This window comes from Scomber scombrus, chromosome 18 (genome assembly GCF_963691925.1).
Source record: "Scomber scombrus chromosome 18, fScoSco1.1, whole genome shotgun sequence".
In the NCBI taxonomy this organism is placed as follows: domain Eukaryota; kingdom Metazoa; phylum Chordata; class Actinopteri; order Scombriformes; family Scombridae; genus Scomber; species Scomber scombrus.
Genome location: NC_084987.1, coordinates 20,731,566 through 20,754,007, shown reverse-complemented (window position 1 = coordinate 20,754,007; position 22,442 = coordinate 20,731,566). Strand labels below are relative to the sequence as shown.

The window sequence follows — 22,442 nt, the reverse complement described above, 5'->3', positions numbered from 1 at the left end:
GACTTTAAATGGGATTTCTTTAACAATAACAGAGAAACAGACAAATACCAGCCTTATCCTTTAAATAAAGGTTAAAGCTCTAAGACCCCGTCTGCTGGGACCGAAGAAAACATGGGGATTGAGGTCAGTGTAGATAAGAAGAAAGGCTAATGATTAATATGTTTATGATTAAGCTGTAATTGTCCTCTGGTACCTCCTTCCTCCTACAATTTGAGCATATCAAACGGCATCTTACTAATAAATCAGGAACATAAATTACTGACTGACCTTGTTGACATCAAATTGTTTGACTTTGACCACATTAAAGACCAAAGCTCAAACATAACTATCAAAACACACCCACACCTATATATTCAAGTACCCTACATATGTCAAAATATGACCAAAAGGGGTCATACGACATTGTGTTCTAACTTTATCGCTTATTTTAAACCTTAAGTCCATGCAGTGGTGTTTTATGATTGCAGAGAAGATAAAACATACAAGCCTTCTTGTTGCAAAACTGCCCCCGTCATTCCTACAAACTGTTTCATATGTTATTATCTAACAAAGCTATCTGGTGCTCTCAAGTTTTCTGGCTTTTGATGTCTTACAAAAAGCAGTGTATAGTCGGGTCATATTCCAGATGTCTATGAGTTGTTAACAGCATTTTTCCCTCTAAACTTCTCACAAGGTATTATTTCAATAAATGTTTAAATGACCAAAAACTGCAAACAGATTTGTGTATCATAACTGTTTTTTCTTCTTTCCTCTCCCATTAATCATTTCATGACCCTTCAGATTCATCTGCTGACCATTTGGAGGGGCCCGACCCCTAAGTTGGGAACCACTGGACTGCTTCTTCCACTAATGGAACATGTAAGATAAACATGTGTTGTTTTGCAGGCTGGAGGCTGTTTGCTGTAGGAGAGTCAGCTGATAATCACCTAAATCCACACAGTGTGAACGACGCTGGACTTCATGTGTATTTGTAAAGAGATGGTGAGAAATGCAGTGACAGTATTTAACAGTTCTGCTCTGAAACAAGAGACTTATAATTTCACCTTGTCTTATATATATGTAGTATCTGCTTTGTTTTGAACAAGCACAGTGGCGCTCCTGTGTGGTGCTATCTCTCTCAAATTCTGCCCTCTTGTGGATATTCTGGCTCAGTGGAGACAACATGCTGCAAAGAAGACATTCTTTTCCTAAAAGATAATATTCTATTTAACACATTTTCATACAGATCACCTCATTATTAAACTATCCAGGTTCAAAGTCATTGAGAAAATAGCTTTAGATTTTTTAGCATAAACCTTTTCTCTTTGGTCATGTTGAAGTGGGACTACTGTATAGAGTTTCCAATTATACTAATACAATAACATGGTATTGACTTGATTAATTCATGTAAGACACTTGTGTCTATACAGATTCATTAAGCACTGTACTGTAGCTCTGCACTGCAACGTGTCACTGCTGCCTGGTTTACCACTGATAGCTGTGAATGTAAGGGACTGAAATGCACCCAGTGAAGTATAGTGCATGCAAAAAGTATTTATAACAGCTAGGTGTGTTTTATGGGCTCAGAATCTTTACTACACAGTGCAATCTAATGTAATGTGATCTAGATTGATCTAATCCAACCTAATCTAATTTAATTTGAATTCAATATAGTCTACTGCTATTTAATGTTTAGTATTTTGAAGAAATCTCTAATCGCATTATCAACGTTTTGATTATGTAATGTAATGCTATATAATCAAATCTAAAATAATTGAATAACAATAATTCATTTTAGATCATCTACTCTAATCTAATTAAATATAATGTAATACAAAGTAACCTAACCTAATCTAACCTGACCTAATCTAACCTAAACTGACCTAATCTAACCTAATCTAGCCTAAAGTAATCTAATCTAATATAATCCAATGTAAACTAATCTAATCTAATCTAATCCAACCTAACATCATCTAATCTAATATAATTTAATCTAATCCAACCTAACATCGTCTAATTTAATATAATCTAATCCAACCTAACATCATCTAATCTAATCTAATCCAATCTAACATCATCTAAACTAATCTAATCTAATCTAATCCAACCTAACATCATCTAAACTAATCTAATCTAATCTAATCCAATCTAAAATCATCTAAACTAATCTAATCTAATCTAATCTAATCTAATCTAATCCAACCTAACATCATCTAATCTAATCTAAATCTAATTTTATCTAACCTAACCTAACCTAACCTAACCCTATTTAAATCTAATGCATTATGTTATAATATAATATAATATAATATAATATAATATAATATAATATAATATAATATAATATAATATAATATAATATAATATAATATAATATAATATAATATAATATAATATAATATAATATAATATATCTTTTGCATTCATTATATATGTATACATGACATGTATATATACATATATTATATATATATATGTATACATGAAATATACATATATATATATATATATGTATACATGAAATACACGAAATATATATATATACAAGAAATAAAGACATTCCTGTTGACGCACTCTTCAACAGCAGTGAGAGCACCTCTGGTTGCCTTCCTTAATTTAGTTTCATCAGTGTCCCTTCTGGCACAGACTTTATGGTAACCTACTAAAGATGGAGATAATTAAGTCTCCACTGGATACAAGACTGTAAAGTTTTAGAGAGCGCCAAACAATACAAAAGTCTGCAGAAGCACATGGATTGCTGTGATTGCTGTTATTTGGGTCTGTAATTGAGTAATCAAATGTAATTTCAAGGCAATTTTTTGCAAATTTCTAACTTAATGTTGCACAAATCTGTGTGTACCATTACACAATATACTCTTTTGTATTGTATTTTCTATTTATTTGCTCTCATGCATGTTTTAATATGTATTAATATGGTGTCCCCTGCTATAATAATGCTCCTTCTCATTGATAAATACGGTATTACTATTCTACTAAACAGTGTCTGTGCTTCATCCATCACTTCCACTCGTTCTCACATGTAGGTAAAAGGTTAACTCTTCACTGGAACGTACAGCGAACTGCCCCGCCCACTTATCGACGTCACTCCTCATGTGATTGGCTGCCGTGTGAATGACAGCGTTGCAAAAGAAACCCGACACGTCCAGCATGCGGTGTTTGTTGAGGTGTTGAACTAAAGCCGAGCCGAGCTGAGCAAGCAGGACTGTGCTCCAAAAGTAGAACCATAACGGACTGTCAGCTCACATAAGAAGACTTATCAGCCATATTTTAATGTCGATTACATATTGAATGATTTATTTCAACTGACTGCTGAATATCGGGGTTTTTTCTCTCATGTGAAGGGTGAAGGAGTATTTTTGTGTGTGCGTTTTGGACGTGAAAGGTACGCACTGTCAACCAAGACAACACTTTAAAAAAGAAGAGGAAATGGATCGCCTCTCGTCGGACCGAAACATCCTCTGTCTGTTTGACGTGGATGGGACTCTAACACAGCCGAGAGAGGTGAGCTCACGTCCAATCAATAAATCAACAATGTGTTCGGTTATTGACTGTTACTGTACAGGCTTTCGTAACAGCTCCTCTGCAGCTGCACGCTCCATCGCTTATATCATGTTTATTTTCTTCTTTCTTTTTTCTGGAATGATTTTCACGGTGCAAGCACACTGTGTCCTAGAGAGCTCACACGATCCCTCTTTCAATGTTTTCATGTTTTTAGATTTTAATGTCATTTTCCTGATTTTTCCTAGTTATTATGTAATGAGTTCTGTTTGCATTGCATTGGTTTTGATTGGGTTCACCTAGGGTAACTGTGTGTGTGTGTGTGTGTGTGTGTGTGTGTGTGTGTGTGTGTGTGTGTGTGTGTGTGTGTGTGTGTGTGTGTGTGTGTGTGTGTGTGTGTGTGTTAGAGAGAGAGAGTTAACCCCAGTTAATTGGGGATGATTTGTCCAAATTGGGGACAAAAGCTGTGTCCCTAATTTGGAAAAGGCAGATTTTGGGGTCAGTGGGTAAGGTTAGGTTAGTGTAAGTCTCTAGGAAATGAATGTAAGTCTATACAATGTCCCTGAAAGTGACTTAAGTAAACGTGACTGTATGTCTGTGTGTGCTTGCCCAGATATTACATAATGCAGCCTCCTTTGTGTGCTACTCAGGCATGTTTTCCTCTGTGCATATGTTACAAAATTGGGGATCCGTTCCAAAATTGCAATACCAGAAGTCACGTCCATTGTTCTCTGTTCTCTCTGTATTATAACAAGTGAATAACATAGTGCAACACACAGATTGTTCCTTTAAATGATGGTACTTGTGCATGCATGTTCAAGCCTGTGTGTCTATGCGAGACAGAGCTCCTCCAGTTAACACAAACCGATGACATGCTGTGCATTTTAATGTCATCTGCAGAAAATTGACCCACAGCTGGATGAGTTCTTCCAGACTCTGCGGAGGAAAGTGAAGATCGGCATCGTCGGAGGGTCGGACTACTCCAAGATAGCAGAGCAGCTTGGGGAGGGAGATGATGGTGAGTCACAGACAGCTTCAACACTGTACATCACATTGCATGACCTGACACTTTTTTACTTGAACCTCTGCTTAATTGGACGCCAGTCCACAGAGAGTTGATCTGAGAGGATGGGCTTTGGGAATAATTTGGGATTATAGATGTGCCAGTTACGCAGCTGAAGAAAGAAAGCATGATTACACAAGACTTTCCCTCACTTTATCTGTGCAGCAGTTAAATTGGAAAGGCTAATAATTGCCTCATGATGACCAACTGTTGCATTTTAACTCATCGTCTCATTATATGGTTGCACAACAGCACATAGGGAGCCACAGTTCAAAAAGTGAACACACTAAACTCAGTCGCCTGTGCTCTTGCTGATGCATGAGCTCACATGATTCGGTTCGGTTTACGTCCTCTCAAACCTGCTGCTAAAACACACTGTCCGTCACGCTGCAGCTCCAACGACATCCCAGCTGGGTTGACACATGACTGCATGAGCAGGCACGAAACCGGTTTATCAGTAAATATTTGGCTACAAATGGAGCGCAGACATATTGTGCCAACGGGGAGCAGTGCAGTTCCATAACCGGGCCAAGTGTGCTAAAGGTGAATCTTTTTATACATCATGATGCATACAATCACAGCTGATGTTGGCCTGTCGAAAAAGGCTCTAAAATGATTCTGCACTGGGGTTAAAAATCTAATGCAAGCTGTTAATGTTGTTATAACATTGTGTTATTACAATATTTTTATACTTATGATGAAAAAAGTTAGTCAATTTTATGATATCATCAGTTAAATGTGTTAAATCCTTTATTAACTCAATAATCACTCAACAGTTTATTCCTAAAATAGGTTTAGTTACATTTTAAACCCATTTATCATAATTTGTAAGATTATCACACTATCCATAGCTTTAACATGCCTTAAACCTGCAGGATTATGTAGTTTCCTATATGACTTCTGTGTTATTAAAGTGATCAAAGTCTCTGTCTCTGTTGACAGAGGACACACTGGCCAGAGTGGGTGCTAAGGTCAGACAGATTAAACTTGACTTTTCCAGGCTGTGTTACGTACACAGTAATCTGGAACCCGTTAAATATAGAAGGCTATTCTCTTCCTCCGTATTTAGAGGATGACCCACTGTTAATTTAGCATGAGTACCGCATGAGAACTTTAAGTCACATGTCTCTTGTCTTGCAGTGATAGACAAGTTTGACTACGTGTTTGCTGAGAACGGGACTGTGCAGTACAAAGATGGGAAGCTGCTCTCAAAACATGTAAGTGAACGTACGAACCATCCTCTGGTAAAATTATAGAGCAGCACATGTTTGAATTTACTTCACAGTACAATAAATCCTTCATGTTATAATAAGACAACTTAGATGATTAAGAATACTACCTACATTACCTCTTCCTATTTCTTCAATTGTGTGTTTCATTTTTATCCCCACAGGCCATTCAGAACCAGATTGGTGAGGAGCTGCTGCAGGACCTGATCAACTTCTGCCTCAGCTACATGGGGCTCATCAAGCTGCCAAAGAAAAGGTGAGACGCTGACCAAAATCACAGGAAAGTTACACCAACAGTTACGTCAGCACTCAGGTGGACACGCCTGGATGCCTGATATGCAGGAATGTCACATGTCTTGATTCATCAGCACCAACATTTTTATAGCAGAAAAAATGCAGAATTTATATGTGGGACAAGGCTTTGAATTAATGTCAAACCAAATCTAGGTTTCTGCCTCTGTTAAGTCTTTTTAACAGGTAACTTCTTTTAACGGAATGTCTCTTCTTGCCTGCAGGGGAACATTCATTGAGTTCAGGAATGGTATGATCAACATTTCTCCCATCGGTCGGAGCTGCACACTGGAGGAGCGAATCGAATTCTCTGAAATCGACAAGGTGAAGTTTTTCATCATTAGAACATTATTAGTAACCAATGGGCATGCGTGGTGTTAATGGTACTTTTTATTTGAGGTGCCGTAAAGGCCAAATTCAACAAAACATCTGCAGTGTTTGATAAAGAGGTGCAATCTGTATTAGTAGATCAGGACTGTCTGTGTGAGAGGATTTACCACTTTGCCTCCATTGCAATTAACTTTAACCAAGAATCGTATTAAAATGCACAGTATCAAGATTCAGCAGCCAAACAAACTGTATGTTTATACACATCAGGCACTGACAGTCCTGGTTGGGCCACCTCCCCATCTCTGTTTCATGACTTGTTCAATTAAGCAGAGAGACCACAAACAATGTTAAGCTTTCAGGACAGTTTAACAGGCTCTCCATTGATGGTTCACAGAGCCAGGCGATATGGAGGAAGCAGAGGAGGCGAAGTTTAACCCTTTCAGCTGCTTGCTAACATTTTTACAGCTGAATCTTTAGCTAAGTTCACACTGACACGTGATGTGATGAAGGTGACATAGAAGCAAGGAAAATACTTGTCTTTAGTGTTGATTGTGCAGCAGCAACGTTGGCAAACTGAACTAACTGTTTTCATTTTCCCCACAGAGAGAGAAGATCAGGGAGAAGTTTGTTGCTGCCCTAAAAGAGGAGTTTGCTGGGAAAGGACTGCGGTTCACTAGAGGTGAGAACCGAAAGCTTTAGAGGCGAACTTCACATTTGGGAGAGCCTTTGCTGAGCCTCACTGAGCCATGATCGCTTCATTTCTGGCTAAAACTTTACAGCAGTGTTTCATCAATACTTTACCTGAGTGCTGCTGAGTTATATATTGACTGTTTTTAACTGACCACTAAGTAAAAAGCTCCAAATAACATTTTAGCTTCTCTTTGAACCAAGTGCCATGATAAGATTGGGTTACATTTTGCATGATTACTTATAAAAACTGCATCCTGTAATATCCTAAAAAGTAGAATTAGTTCTTTTCTTTTTGAGTATTAGTGGTCAGACCAGTAACAGCATCACTGTTTTTATTCCTGGAGTGTTTTTCCTCCAGGAAGAAAAACAAGCTCATCAGTATTCAGTGTGTCTGTTTACAGCAGTGTAGCTCAAAGACCAACCAGTTCCACAGCATATCTGCCCACTGTTTCTTATCTCTGTTGAATAAAAGAAATTCCAGGTATTCACACCTCTCATATATGGAGGAGCTTGTGCTGGACATTGGAGCCCCCACTTATCTATTACACACACACACTGTTCCCTCTCTCCCTGCCACTGTAAGGTAAATCACGTACTCTCTGTTTGCTTACGTGCTCGGCGGGTCGTTAGCGTCTGCTGATGATGCATGAAGATCGTTCACAGTTCAGACAAACAAATGAGGCGGAGAAACTTGTTTTCCTCAAGACTCACCCCTGCCAGTTCTTTTATCCTATATGAATAATTCATCATTTTCTTACAGCAGGTGAGATTTATTTTCCCCAGATGATATTATTCACTGAGGTAGAAAGCAGTTTTTTGTGCCGATTGCGGCGGTTTCACAGTTTTCTCTGTTGACTCTGACACCGAGGAAACGGGCTCATAGGTCCGGAGGATGTACGCAGTTTCAGATTTATTTGTTTACTCTCCTCACTGTGTATCTGTTTCTGCACGGCTGCCCCTTGTCAGCTGACACTGCCGATCCCTGCAGAAGGTGTTGGGGTATAAACCCGACACTCTTCCTCTATCCATTCTGCACAGAGTGTACAGAACTGAAGGGACACTCTGTTTTCAGGACACAGACTGATGATCTGAGGTGAAAGCTATTACGCTTATTATTACATGATAAAGATCACACAGGGGAGCTGGTGTAGATAAAAAGAAGACATTTTGTGTGTGTTTATTTGCATACATCCTGTCCTATATAAAGAGAATTTTAATTTCTGTAGTAACTGTCATTTTTCATCAGATTTGCCATTCATATTTTCTTTATTTTTCTGAAACATTTTATATTTTTGCCTCCTTTTGTCCAACATTAACCAAAAATGCTTTTCAACCCTAATTGATCAAGTTAGGTTGTGTAATAAATGTAGGTTTGTTTACAGCATTCAGGGATTAAGAGGTTTCACAATCAAAACACACACCCATCTATGCATTGTCAGCTATTCAGGAATGAAAAAACCGCAGGGATGGGCAGGCAGTAAATGCGGTTCATCTACTGAGATGTTTATGGTCTGAGGTTGAAGGAGTTTTGGAAGGAGGCGTGTGGAGGGTGTGTGAGGGGAAACGGCCTTCTGATTGGCTGGATGCTCCTCAGCTGGCGCTTTAGTCACTGGAGCTTTAAATGCTCCAGCTGTGAGACGAGGCAATGAAAGGAATTTAAGGTGGAAACGGGGGAAGGGCGAATGAATCAAATGGAAAGACAATGCTGCAGGGAACTTTGCAGCCACATGTCACGGTTCAGAGGTCACTGCGGTCATTTAGACTAACAACTGAGCTACAGCACTGTTTATTTTACTCTTACATTTAAAAAAAAACACAGTTGTAATGAAACCCAGACTTGGCTTGTGGTAAATGCAAGATTTTCCAAAACACATATTGCAATAATCATCTTCTCTCTGCAGCCAAAGCCACACAAATCACAGTTTATCCCTGGAATGCTTGATTTTAGAAAACTCAAAACACATTGGGTGTGTTTGGGCAACGCTTTTCTCCAAGTCCAGTGCGTTTCTCTGCAAATAATTCTCTCAACTGTCAGAACAACACAGGTCTGTCCCTGCACAGCCTCCATCAGTCGCAGTATAAATAATGAGCACAGCTATGGGAGGTGTTCAGTGTAAATACAGGTAGAACAATGCAAAAGGGAAAGTATTGAGCAGTGTATTGAATGTACTGGTTAATAAATGTCACACAGTAAACGCAGCATTGACCTCTTTTGTCCACTCTCTATTGAAAAATTAAGCAAATATGTGACTGGTATCAGGTGTCATTGTTCTCTTTAAAGTAATCCTAAAGTACACATTGCATGAGTGTGTCTGTTTAAACCTCTATTCATTTATTGTTTGTCCTCTTGAGGGCAGCACAACAAGCTGTAAACAAATCATTGACATGCTGTCATTCTTTTAAGGTAAACTGTGTTGTTTTTTTTAATGAGCGGCTCCCTGTTGTTTGTCTCGTGCACACATACAAGGATACACATGCACACGCCTGGGTGCGTAAAGCTCAATGTCAATATAACTTTTTGTTTGTATGCAAGAAAACTCCACAGGGTATTTGTTTTTTTGTTTTTTTAAAGCAAACTGTTGTCCTATTTACACATCCAACATGTAACTGGAGTTTCTGGCTACCAGACAGATTGAATTCAGTGAGTTTAGCTTCTTTGTTGAAAGCAGCTGCTGCTGGATTATGAACGCAGTGAGAGTGAAGCGTGGATTAAATGTGCACTAAAACAATGACCTGAAAGACAATAAAATGCTCTGTATGGATGAAAAGAACTGCTGAGTCAGGTGATAATTATCTGCGGCTTTGTCACCGCGTGTGTCACCTTTCACATCACGCCTACTAATTTATTCCGTTGTCGGCAGCTTTAAGATGATGATGTTGATGACTGTTAATTGTGGGCTTCTTGTTTTAGGTGGTCTCATCAGCTTTGACATCTTCCCGGAGGGCTGGGACAAGAGACTGTGTCTAGAGCTGCTGGACAGTGAAGGCCTGGACGCCATCTACTTCTTTGGCAATGAGACGTCAGATGTAAGTGCAGCTGCATGTTGAAATGTTGTCAGGAAATGTGGATGCAGTGCTATGATAGAACCTATGATACGTACTGTATTTGGATCCCCTGAAGTGGGCACAGATACTGGCACTGATCTATATGAGATTATTGAACATCCCGTTAGAAAACACTCACAGAAATCTGCTGCTATAGAAGCTTCTACTGCTGTAAGAAGGTTTTTCCACCAGATTTAAGAGCATAAGTGAGGTTGGGTAATTATGCTGGGTGATAAGGCTTGGCTCACAGTTATCGTTAAGAAATGCAATGAGGTTAAAGTCCAGACAGTCAAATTCTTCCACTCCGAACTCAGAAAAGCTGTTTATGGTTTGTTTATGGCTTCCTGGGAACCACAAAGTTAGAAGCATACAGTTGTTTACAGTCTGCAGCATTAAGACATGTACACACATACATCACATACATGCACAAACACAGTCACAGAATCAGTGGAAGGCATTGCTTTTCATTTAGAATCATGTTTGTCTTTTCAGAATAGGTCTTTTTAGAATAGGTTTTTGTCTTGCAGTGTTTTATTTATTTATTTATTCATTGTCTGTAAGGATTTTTTTCTTTTGCGGACAATGAAGAATATCGATCTAATTGAAGTTTAGGGATCTTGTAGTTTTAACTTATCTATTTGTGGACAGATGGCGGTCCATGACAGTGCCACGCTAAAAATCAGTACAACACCTAGCCTACTGCTGAAATATTTGTCAATGGAGATTCCATAGATGTATGAGAAGGGGTGTCCACATACTCTTGGCCACATGGTAATTATGATTATCTAACAGAATTCAACTAAATTTTCATCCTAACATTTGTTGCTGTGCAGCAAAACGACATCACCACATACTTTGCTCTGTGAGCATCACAGATGATGCAGATAAGAACAGAGGCAGCTGCAGTATGTTGCTGTAATCATGACTACACGCCCGTAAAGCCATGCCTGGAGCGCTCAATCAGATAAAACAGAGGCCATCGACTGTTTGTCCAGGCTTAGGGGTCAAAGTTCACGGTTGTACAATAGATAAGGAGAGCCTCGGATGAAAGAATGCGAATCAGTGTGAAAACCAAATCAGCCCACTGGTTTATCATTTTCATGACTCTCTTTTCAGGGAGGAAACGACTATGAAATCTTCAACGACCCGCGGACAATCGGCTTCACAGTGTACTCCCCCGAGGACACGGCCCGGCTCTGTCGGGAGCTTTTCTTTGACGCTCCACCACACGAATCCTGATGTCTTACACTCCCCGCACCCCTACCCCGCCCTTAATCCCTTTCTTTACCCACAAAACCCCTCTGAACTCTGGCCTGTTGGTCCCTGATGGTAAGATAACCAGAACATGGAGCCCAGGCTGTTTTATGAACTGCTGAAAGATACCACTACTGATTTTTTCCATGTTATTAATATCATTATTGAGTGTTTTAATTACATTTTTACCACACATCCCTCGGAAATGTTACACGTTGATGTACGTTCAAGTGTTTTTACTGCAGCTGAGGTTTTAGTACTGTACCAGAAGATGTGTTTGACTGCAGTGTCACGCCACGGCAGTGTGTAGCATGTAACGTGAAAGTAACCAAAAAGCTCAGAGATTATAAAGCATTTTGGTAGTATTTAAAGTTAATACTCCACATAATGTATAGAATAACGTACCTGCTTCTGTTTTGCACTAATGTTGGCATCATTTTATACCAATAGTTGGTATATTCTTGTTGGACACTGCTGAAGGAAGTGATAAGAGAGATAGAGAGAGAGAGATAGAGAGAGAGAGAGAGAGAGAGAGAGAGAGAGAGAGAGAGAGAGAGAGAGAGAGAGAGAGAGAGAAGAACAGGTGAGGAAGCCTATTGTTTATTGTTTTGTGAGATTTTTGAAAATGAGATATAAATGAAGCATTAAAGAAGAAGTGGAAGAAGATGCATCTTCATATGAATCATTCCAGATATTTAATGTCATTACAGCGCTCTGAAGTGGATGGGATTCATTGATGGTTTACTGTGTGATCCCCTGAATGTCAAATGTCTGTTTTAAACTCACAAAGGTTCTGTAAATAAAAGGAAGAATATAGTTTATTTTGCTTGTTTTGCAGCTCTGGAAAAAACATGAACATTGCATTGAATTGTCAGGATTTATTCAATTTATATTAAAAACAGAACTGACTCAATTAATTCATCTTGACCAGTGAATTAAGCTACTGTGACCAAGTCACTCTACAAACTTTAACCAGTCGATATGCAACTTTGTATGTAAAATATTTTTATAAGTCGAATGCATTCTGAATAATGGATGAACATATGTGTTGATGCTTATTGATTTATTCCTTTCTGCTCATTCATGCTGTTGTCAAAAGCTGCTTAAAGGGTTTATTTTAACAACTTGTGTTAAAACTGCTACTTTTCATTTTCCCATAACAAGTTAATGTTTTATACTATTGTCATGATTCAGAAAAATAATGACTCCTTTAGATATTATTATAAAAATGAAGCTTTTGATGAGTCAGAAACATCAGCTGCACTCCTGTGTTTGACTGTAAACACTAAATATCAAAGGCTACGATGATCATGTAGATAAGACTATGATGCACAGAAAATGAGCCTGTACAGTACAATGTGTCCCTGATGCTAATGGTGGGATTGGTCCAGCTGTTTTTCAGTCTTGTATGGATAAAAATGTCATTTTGTGTCGATTCATTGTAATAAATCTTTTTTGATATCATTTCACTGACCTCAGCGTATTTGACCAAACTGGGCTTTCACCCAAGAAAGGCTTTTTGTAAAATGTGAAGCACCTCATGTAGCTGGTTCATACTGTAACTCTTTCACAAATTCATTGCCCACAGTGTCTTTTTCAATGCTACCACTGGGGGTCACCAGAGATGTCAAATGTTACATATACAGACACTTCACAAATGAAATACAGTTAAATTGGCTTTTGGCTGTTAAACACCACACTTTTTCCTCCCTCTCCACAGTGCAGGAGGGCAGGAGTGCAGGAGGGCGACAATATAAAACATCCAAATCAGACACAAACAGCAGCAGTATGAAATGTGTAAAACCGCTGTAGTAACAGATATTGCAAGCAGATGGCGCAATAGGTAAATTGCAAAACATGTCACTGGTACTTTCCTGGCTGCAGATGTTGCATGTGTGCATGTTTACAGTCATCACGCTGAAATCATTTCATTGTTCTCAGTGTTAAATCTTCACCATTAATAATAATTAATAATAAATCAGTTCTGTTTATTAGCTCTGTTGTTGTTTTCATAGTTTTTTGCAGCATGTGTTAAGACACTCTTGTGTTATAAGGTACTTTAAATAAATGTTGATTTGATTCTTCTTGGCACTGTTGGGCTAACAGCCTCCTGGTTATAATCAGAATGACCAGTTATGTGTTGCACATATAAACACCATATCCTGGTTTCAGTGCTTGCAGGTGTGTCATCAATTCAAGTTACTTTGAAGTTAGCCATTCATGTAAAAATAAATGATGTTTAATAAGGATGAGCAACATGTTGAAAGTCAGTTATCGCTTTGGTTTTCCATGACTGGCGATCAGACAGAGAAGCTAAATCCAGCAGAATAACAGATGCTGCAGAGTTCAAACAGCCACAAGCCAAACTATGTTCATTCTCATTGCTGAGGTTACTCAATCAGTACAGATTTAAGTAGCTGAGATATCCAGAAATCAGTGCATTTGTTTTAGAATAGTAATAAATGAATAAAGTTATCAGTTGTTCACTTATGTTACACTTTGGCAGGACATGTGACTATTGTCAAAAGCAAACCTGTTAACCAGAGCTCATACCACTCTTCCCCATTCTCCCTCACTTAGTGTCAGTGGATACCTAACGTTCACAAACAGCTAAAGAAACAGCTTCCACCAGACTTGTGAATCATAAAACGCTTTAATGTTCTTTCAAGGCTCAGTAGAAGTAATCGTGAGGATCACCACCACAGTGGCTCGTCCACAAAAGAAAGTGTCCTTTGATGTGACAGAAACAAACAAATTCAGGCAGTGACACGTACAGACACACAAGATGCATAGAGACTGTGGAACAGATATTATAGAAAATGACATACAGTACATTATATAACAGAGCAAAACCTGAATAACTACAAACAACATTTCTGTAATAATGATGTCTATTGGCACCAACTATGGAGTCATGTAGTTCACCATCACACTGACTACTCTCAATGAATCACACACAGATACACTGTTTTTCTAATCATAGAAAAAGAGATTTAGAAACAGTTTTTGTTTTTTGTTTTTTTGTTTTTTTAAATTCGTGGCTTCAGATTTTCAAACTGGACAACAAATTGAGTAAAACCTGATGTCTTTAGCAATGTGGCAGTTTCATAGTGGAAGTTCAAATTTGTTTAAGTGCAAGTTTTGAATGTGTTACAAAAAACAAAGAGCTTGCAACACATGTGAGCAAATCATCAAATAAATAATGAAAATAAATAACCACAAACGAGACAATACAAGCAAAGATATGCATTTTTCAGGAAAAATACTTTTCCCTTCACAGTAAAATATGTATACAGTATATATGGGTTTTTTATGTTTGAAAATGCTTAGGTTTAAAGGACAGTTTCACCGTTTGTCAAACCTAATTTAAAATAATAGTCAGTTAGAGGTTTTGAGCTCCTGACGGTTATAAAACAACAACTTGAAAAATGAAGAACTCTTCCTTTAATGTGGTGGTTCTGCTTCAGTTCTGGTCATGCTTTTTCTGTTCTTCTGAATTTCTCTTACTCTCCTCCTGACCTTCAGTACATTCCCCTTACCATTTAAAAATAAAACTTCCTCTTTTTTTTGGTCTCTATGGTCATGTTTCTTAACTGGTGGCCTGAAACCCCAAAAAAGCAGTTAAATCTTCCTTTGACTTAAGCAACACAATCATTCAACATCTCTTCAGCCACGATTTCCCAAACTACTTGCTTTTACATCCATTATCTCTGTTGTCCTGTCTGTTGAATTCAAATTTGTACTCATCTTTCCAGTCTGCACTTTATATTAAAACAGCATAGGTTGAGATAACGAGTCATCGGACCAATGTTAGCACCCAACATGTGATCCTAAAAACTTTGGTGAAGTAAACAAGCGCGTAACAGCTGCAAAGAAGGGAAGTAAAACCGAACTCAGCCTTTTCTCTTAAATTGCTCCCTTCCTTGCTCGAACACTCAGCAGTCATGCCTCAGTTTGCAGATTTGCACCACACAGTTTCCCCAATGTTTAATACTTTATACAGCTGATCTCTAGGAAAGATTAGGCCCACAAGCTCCTCTGGGTTTCGATGTTGGATCCCCTGCTGATCACTTTATATCCCCATCTCACATTTGACTTTGAACAAAAAAAAATTGAAGGAATAAAACAAATGTGACTTTTTCCTAACAATGCATGACTATCAGAGTAGTAGACAGACAGTTTTAACATCTGCTCTGTGAGTATAAAACTGTCATCGCCTACTACAGCTGAATTTATTGACACTTATTAACACTCGACACTTTGCTGTGTAGGTAAAACATGTTTAAAAAAAGAAAGAAAAAAAAAGAATTCGAGCACAGAATATAAGCTAATCAGTCCCTCAACACCTCAACCCCCCACCACCACCCAGCCTTGCCCAGCATCACCCACCAGGCCTAGAGGTCAGGCCTACGAGCTCATGATCTGCCCGGACCAGGTCTCGTGTTTCGTCCCTGGGTTGAGATGTATGATCTTCACCTCCACCGCCTGCACCTTCAGGTTTTTCGGCGGGACCCGGGACACTTTGTATGTAACCTCGTCACCCTCAACTGGGACATACTCCCCCTCGATGCTGAAACAGAGAGTAAACATGGTGTTTAGCTTTGTAAGGTCTTGTTGTTTAAAGGGTTACAGATTAGGCGTGACCTGAGAAAGTGCCATCACGAATAAAATTACAGCCTACTTAACAGACACAAACAGGATGCATTCATCTGTTTATTAGGGGGGAGGAGTTTCACTTTCATCCTGCGAAAATGTGTTAATGCACAGGTGGTGATTTGTAACTAATTGAATAACAGAAGAAAATCCCTAAGAGATGTGATAATTAATCTCATGTCCCTTCTGCTAACGGCCCTCCAGTTATTTTGCGACCCTTTGAGGTTGCCTGACTGGAGACTGATTGATTTAAAGGAAGAGTTATGGAGAGTGAGATAATAAGATACCATTCACATACCTGTGTCACGCATGAAGCTACAGCCAGGAGGCGATAAGCTTAGCTAAGCATTAACACTTCATGCAGGAGGAACTAGCTAGCCTGTCTCTGTCCAAGTTAAAACATCTACCTACAAGCATCTCTTCAGCTTATTAATTTACACATTGTAACTATTTGAATGTATTTGTTAGCAAATTTTCTGACTTCAATCCAGCAGAGACTCATGAAAGTCACCGTGCGTGGCTCTTGTTAGCCAAAAATTAGCTACAGTACAAAACTGACTTTATAATCCTGTTTGTGTATGAACTCGACAAACTAGGAACAAAGTATAAATAAACATGCTTTAAACGTGCTGGTAGGCATATTTTTAAACTTTGGAGACAGCCAGGCTAGCTTCTTCCTCCTGTTTTCAGTCTTTCTGCTAAGCTAAGCTAATGGTGCCAGCTTCAACACTTTTTTTTCTCTTTTGCTGTCAAAAATAACACGTTTTTAGCCTCTATCTGCAGTATTTGCAAGGCAAAAAAAGGAAATGAAAACATCAAATTGTATGCCTCCAAAAACCATAATCACAACAAAATTTAAATGCAAAACTCAGACCTTTTTTGTCTTCAGAAATAAATACCATTTTTGCATTTCTCTCAAAAACATCTTCACATCTGTGTGCCAAAAATATTGTCTGAATGTGTGACTTTAACAGGTTGCGGAACAGTTTCCATTTGTCCACACACAGACTCGAGAGTGGTATCGATACTCTCATCTCACTCTATGAAAAAAAAAAGAATCTGGTCCTACAAACATATACACATCTCTGCTACAGCACTTGTAATGAGGACAAGTAACAAGACAAGATAAATGGAGTTTCAGACTCACGATGCAAATGTTTGGCTATATCATCCTGCATAATCTGTTTGGAGACTTGGTGTAGATTTGCTTTTGCTAATGCTATAGTTTGATATACTGCTTGTCCTGAATTTTAAAAAAAAAGAAAGAAATACACTCTGAAAAAGCTTTGCCAGTAAATAGTGTGGTTCACTGAGTTCTTACAGTCCTGTAAGTTGACACAGCAGATCTGCAGTAGGTTTTTGTTTCTGCTTTAAATTCAGCTCATGTATGCTGTTATTCTCTCAGTCGACAGTTGTGAAACGTGTATGATTTTGTTGTCTAAGAGTGTGTTCAGTGTTGCTGCCACTCACTCTGATATGTGAACAAAGATGTCTTCAACGCCGTGGGAGGGTTTGATGAAACCGTGACCCTGTGACCTGGAGAAGTTCTTACACACACCCTTAAACACCGGACCTGACTGAGCACGTACCGTACTGCAGGGCGAAGAGAGAAAAACAATACAATTCTCAAATTAAGCATAAAATTACAAATTTCAGTACAGTTTACTGTTAAATTGTTTCAGAAGAGCAGTTTAGAACAGTTTTTTTCTTTTTTGTAATAGAGTTTATGGCTCAAGCCCTGACCAGACAGAGGAATGTAGACATTTATATGAGGTGTCATCAGTCTGAGTTAGTCATATCAACTGGATAAGATGGTAAGTGCATGATGATCTTAATGGTAATTATGAACAGGGGGAATGATTATAGCAAGAAAAACCTGTTTCAGTGTTCATTTGGGTGCCTGAAAAATTGTGAACCCCTCCTTCAAAGGACCTGTAAACTTATTCTCTCAGCCACTTTTTAACTTTGAGCGACGAATATCTACATGAATTCAAATTGCTCTGCCAAAAACTTCACTTAAGAGGTTTCTGCATTTGTGTTCCTGTCTTTGCTTTCTTCACTGGTTTGAATCATAAACTGGTGACAGTTGTTATTTGCTCATGTTACCCGTTGTGTCAGTCCATAATTATAAAACCACAGTCCTCACGAAGCAGAAGAGACTTTGAGTGATAAACTCTTAAGAGATAACAAGTAAGGATATTCTAACTTTCCAACTGTTTATATAGTCATGAATATTTCATATTAGAGAAAAGCATGTCATTTGAAACCAAGTTTTTTTTGGGGGGGTTTAATATTATAAATGATTTACTAATGCTTTATATATAAATTATTACCAAGTTTTTGGTTGTCAGCTAAAGGGATTTTCAACAATCTGGCAACCCACACGTTGTTGATATTATTGGCTTAAACTGATCCATAACACTTAAGTAAATCATTCATTAATCATTAATAAAGCCATTAAGTACACCTTTTATACAGACTGCCTTACTTAGAACATCATATGGAAAAATGTAGGGTGTAAAAAGTACAATAGTAAAAAAATGTCTTTATAATTTAGTTAAGTAGATGTAATTGAGTAAATGTCTACTTTTCACCATTGACTAGTGGTTAATAGACTAATCATTTAAGCACAGGCTGGTCTATAACTACTTACGCTGAGTAGGTGCGAGTGCGTTTGGTTGGCAGCGGGCTGGGCAAATCCCGAGGCAGCCCCTGCTCCGCCCTTTCCTCCCATACCCGGCTCCCTTCCCTCAGGAAGGGGAAGGAGAGGGTGAGCGAGGTGTTAGGGGAGCGCAGCGGGGTTCGAGAGGGAGACGTGAGGCTGGGGTCTGCCATGTCAGATGTGACAGGAGGAAGATGAGGATGGGGGAGGATGGTGTGAATGCAGTGTTCTTCCTCTCAGTCGGATGCTACTGCTGCTGCTGCTCCTTGAGCCACAGGCTGCTGATGAGCTGCTGACACTGCTGTCTGTCCGCTGTAGTATCTGAGAGTTTGTCTGCTTGGAGAGGCCTGCCTGGGTGTGGAACACAGGCTCAGCGGTTATCCAGGTCAGCACTGTCACTTCAAGTCTGTCAGAAGGGCTGGCTGTGAGGAGAGAGACAACAGTGAGTGAGTGAAGGAAGATGAGAGAGGTGCCGTATGGCTTTAGACTTGATTGGAGTAGGACCAACCAACAAAACGCCTATTAAAGTCAGGAATCAAGAACAATTTAACCTTCATCCTACTGGGGTCCTGAGGAACACCAAGAATAAACTACTCTAAGAGACAACCAACACAGAAAAAAATATTTTAAAATGTATTTCTTCTAAAAACATTATTATTTATGTAATTAATTTCATCTGAAAAAACAGATTATTATTATTTTAGGAAAGTTACAGTTAATTTTGCATATTGTGTAAAATGAAAATTTAGGCAGACAGAGATCATGTTTGTGTCTACTGCATCTGTAACCATCCCCTTTAAAAAATAACTGACAAGGTACCATTCCCCATGGTATGTGAAACTTTAAATTATGACCATCAACTCAATGAATAGTTCCGTCTATTAAAACTACATTGGTGGAATTGGGTGCTTTTGAGTGGGCTCCCCCAGGACTCCACTACATTGGTATTTTTTTAAAAACAGTCATTGAAACAGAACCAGGAAACAATGATATAAGTCAGCAGGAATAAACTGATTGACAAAGTCATGAAAAATTGGAATGATGAATTTCCCCTCGGGGATAAATAAAGTAATTTTGAATTTAAAGCATCTGTAAGATATGACAGTATAAGTATACCTCTGGGGTCGGTGTGTACCCCAGCCAGATTAGCACTGAGGGACCAAGAGAGAATGCCTTTTTTATTTTTTACCTGGTGTCTAGAAATATATTGTTCTACCATTTTATGTCACATTTACTTTATTGGATTAACATTTCATCCAATAATATAGACGAGGTGACATACCTCATTTTTATTATTCCTCATCTTCAGTCAAGTCTCCTTAAAGTCTTTTAAATGAAGTCTCTTCTAGTGTTAAAGGGGTACTCAAGTTAGTAGCCTGCTGCTCATCCATTAAGTTGAGGGACTTAATAGGGATGGACTTGATGATCAAGCAGATCAGATCAAGATATCCTGACTTCTACTCCATAGCACGGACTCAACATTTCCCATTGTACAACCCAATAGTATGTTTCCATTAGATGTCAGACCGTCTGTGTGTGGTAGGCTAAATGCCAACATCCTTCAAAATCTACACCTCCAGTGTGTAGCACAGGCAACATTTGTTGACTCGAGACATCATCAGGGTTATTGTTTGAGACATGACAAAGACCCCTCCAGAGCCACAGAAGACACAGATACAACAGTAGTACTCATGACGAATTGAGATGCAAAATTGGTACCCCGTTACACCTACCTGGAGTCTTTGGAAGTGTCCCTTTGGCTCAGCTGCTTTATTTCACTGCAATCCCACATGATTATACACCATGGTTTATCTTTTAAGCTATACGCATAGTATTAATAAATGCGGAGATTAAATTTTCATATCTACTTGCCTTGCATTACTGTACTGTGGATTACAGGGTACTACCTTTACGGTGTGTATATATATATATATACAATATCAAGAGTCACACAGTATGTTCCTAGTTTATTATTAATCTTATTCAGACTTGCTATAGTTATTCAATTATTAATGGATTTGTATTGTATTTCATTCTTGAACTACGTCATTTGTTGTATGATTTACGTGACTAGGCTACTGTAACACTACAATTATCTATCTATCTATCTGGTTTATCCCTACATTGATATTTTCAAGGTTAGGTTGAGAAGGCCACTCAATGATAACCTGTCAGTACTCAAGGTTGAATTCATCCCAGAAAAAAACATTAACACAGCCGGGCAACAAATATACAGTGTGTGTGTGTGTGTGTGTATGTGTGTGTGTGTGTGTGTGTGTGTGTGTGTGTGTGTGTGTGTGTGTGTGTGTGTGTGTGTGTGTGTGTGTGTGTTTGTGTAGGACGTTTTTGTTTTTTTACGCCCACTCCTCCCCTGCATGCGATGATGCAGGCAGACGCGTGTGACGTCAGAACAGCTGCAGAACGCCACCGCCTCTGGTGGTGCGTTCGTGACGTCAGCGCCCCTTTCCCAAATGAACAATTACATTTAGCTTCAGTAGTACTAGAGAAATAATAACGTAGCGTTACCACTGGATACAGTGACAATTAAAATACACAGTGTCTGTTACAAACTGACTCTCAATGTAAGTACTCCATAAAGACAGACATGTATCATCATAGGAACTACTGTGAGTGGATCAAAACATTTAGAGACACCCAGAGTTTACACTTCATGTACAGACAGCTACAGGAGAACATCTGGATGTGCGGAACTAAATCTAAAGAATTAAGTGGGTGGAAGCTCCCTTGGTCCGGGTCAGGAATGCATCTCTTCCCAGTAGCCTACCTATGAAAAGACACGACCCGTGTGTGTGTGTGTGTGTGTGTGTGTGTGTGTGTGTGTGTGTGTGTGTGTGGAGTTTGTCCGTTGATTCCAGCTGATTTCATTCACGTCACTCAAAAATCCTTAATATAAAATCTCTATTTTATCTCTTTGCATCCCCCCTGTTGCATCCCCACTGTTACAGCCTACAGCGACCCTTACAGAGATCAATCTGGTTCCCTGCTCCTATCTGTCCAATTTATAGAAATACTGTGTGGAAAGCGTAAAAACAGTCAACGCTGCTGGACAATAACTTAAGACAACAGCAGGGTGACAGGTCCGTTCATACAGACGAGCAAAGACCAGCAAATAACGGCCGAAATGTTGACACCGACAGTCCTCCATACAATCAGAGACATCCTTTAAACATCGCTCTCTTTCATTCAGCTCCTCTTCTCTTCCAGTTCCAGGCATGCAAAGCAATAATTGTCCCGGTATAATAACAAAGCCACACTGACACACTCCCCCCCTGCAGCCACATCCACATGCAAATATTCACAGAAATGTTACTTACTGCAGGTAGGTTGAGGTCGATCAGTTTGTGCGCGAACGTGTGTGTTCAAAGTCGGTGTTGATTATATAACCAGTAATTAAATAAATAAGTCGACCAAATCCGCGCAGAGCGGCGGAAAACCCTGATGTGACGGTGTGATGGCTCCTGAGTCTGCGCAGCTGCCGGAGATTCCGATGGCGTGATGCGACTGTGTGTGTGTGTGTGAGGGAGAAAGAGAGAGACAGAGAGAGAGAGAGTGTGTGTGTGTGTGAGTGTGTGTGTGTGTGTGTGTGTGTGGGTGTGTGTGTGTGTGTGTGTGCGGGGTGCGCAGACAATGACTTTCCTCATTCCTTGTCATGCATGTAATGTGTTGGAGGAGATGTGTGCTCAGTGTAGTGGACATCACACTTGTG

General features: G+C 39.1%; 2 protein-coding genes across 2 annotated transcripts; one reads left to right on the top strand and one right to left on the bottom strand.

Moving 5' to 3' along the window:
- The first annotated feature begins 3,219 nt into the window (after positions 1 to 3,219).
- Positions 3,220 to 12,768, top strand: LOC133999642 (phosphomannomutase 1). Its single transcript, XM_062438898.1, has 8 exons — positions 3,220 to 3,501; positions 4,399 to 4,516; positions 5,702 to 5,778; positions 5,955 to 6,046; positions 6,306 to 6,405; positions 7,015 to 7,090; positions 10,013 to 10,128; positions 11,263 to 12,768. The coding sequence occupies exons 1-8, from the start codon at positions 3,427 to 3,429 to the stop codon at positions 11,383 to 11,385; spliced, it is 777 nt and encodes a 258-aa protein (XP_062294882.1). The 5' UTR covers positions 3,220 to 3,426; the 3' UTR covers positions 11,386 to 12,768.
- Positions 12,769 to 15,133: 2,365 nt separating this feature from the next.
- On the bottom strand, positions 15,134 to 22,166 carry csdc2b (cold shock domain containing C2, RNA binding b). Its single transcript, XM_062439015.1, has 4 exons — positions 22,051 to 22,166; positions 18,707 to 19,137; positions 17,524 to 17,646; positions 15,134 to 15,970 (listed from the first exon to the last, which is right to left on the bottom strand). The coding sequence occupies exons 2-4, from the start codon at positions 18,886 to 18,888 to the stop codon at positions 15,808 to 15,810; spliced, it is 468 nt and encodes a 155-aa protein (XP_062294999.1). The 5' UTR covers positions 18,889 to 19,137; positions 22,051 to 22,166; the 3' UTR covers positions 15,134 to 15,807.
- Positions 22,167 to 22,442: the final 276 nt, after the last annotated feature.

Coding starts and splice junctions, on each gene's coding strand:
- LOC133999642 (XM_062438898.1), top strand. CDS start 3,427: ATGGATCGCCTCTCGTCGGACCGAAACATCCTCTGTCTGTTTGACGTG. Junction 3,502..4,398: donor CTCTAACACAGCCGAGAGAG/GTGAGCTCACGT, acceptor TGTCATCTGCAG/AAAATTGACCCACAGCTGGA. Junction 7,091..10,012: donor AGGACTGCGGTTCACTAGAG/GTGAGAACCGAA, acceptor TTCTTGTTTTAG/GTGGTCTCATCAGCTTTGAC.
- csdc2b (XM_062439015.1), bottom strand. CDS start 18,888: ATGGCAGACCCCAGCCTCACGTCTCCCTCTCGAACCCCGCTGCGCTCC. Junction 17,647..18,706: donor CGCACTCGCACCTACTCAGC/GTAAGTAGTTAT, acceptor TTCGCCCTGCAG/TACGGTACGTGCTCAGTCAG. Junction 15,971..17,523: donor ATCTTTGTTCACATATCAGA/GTGAGTGGCAGC, acceptor TCTCTGTTTCAG/CATCGAGGGGGAGTATGTCC.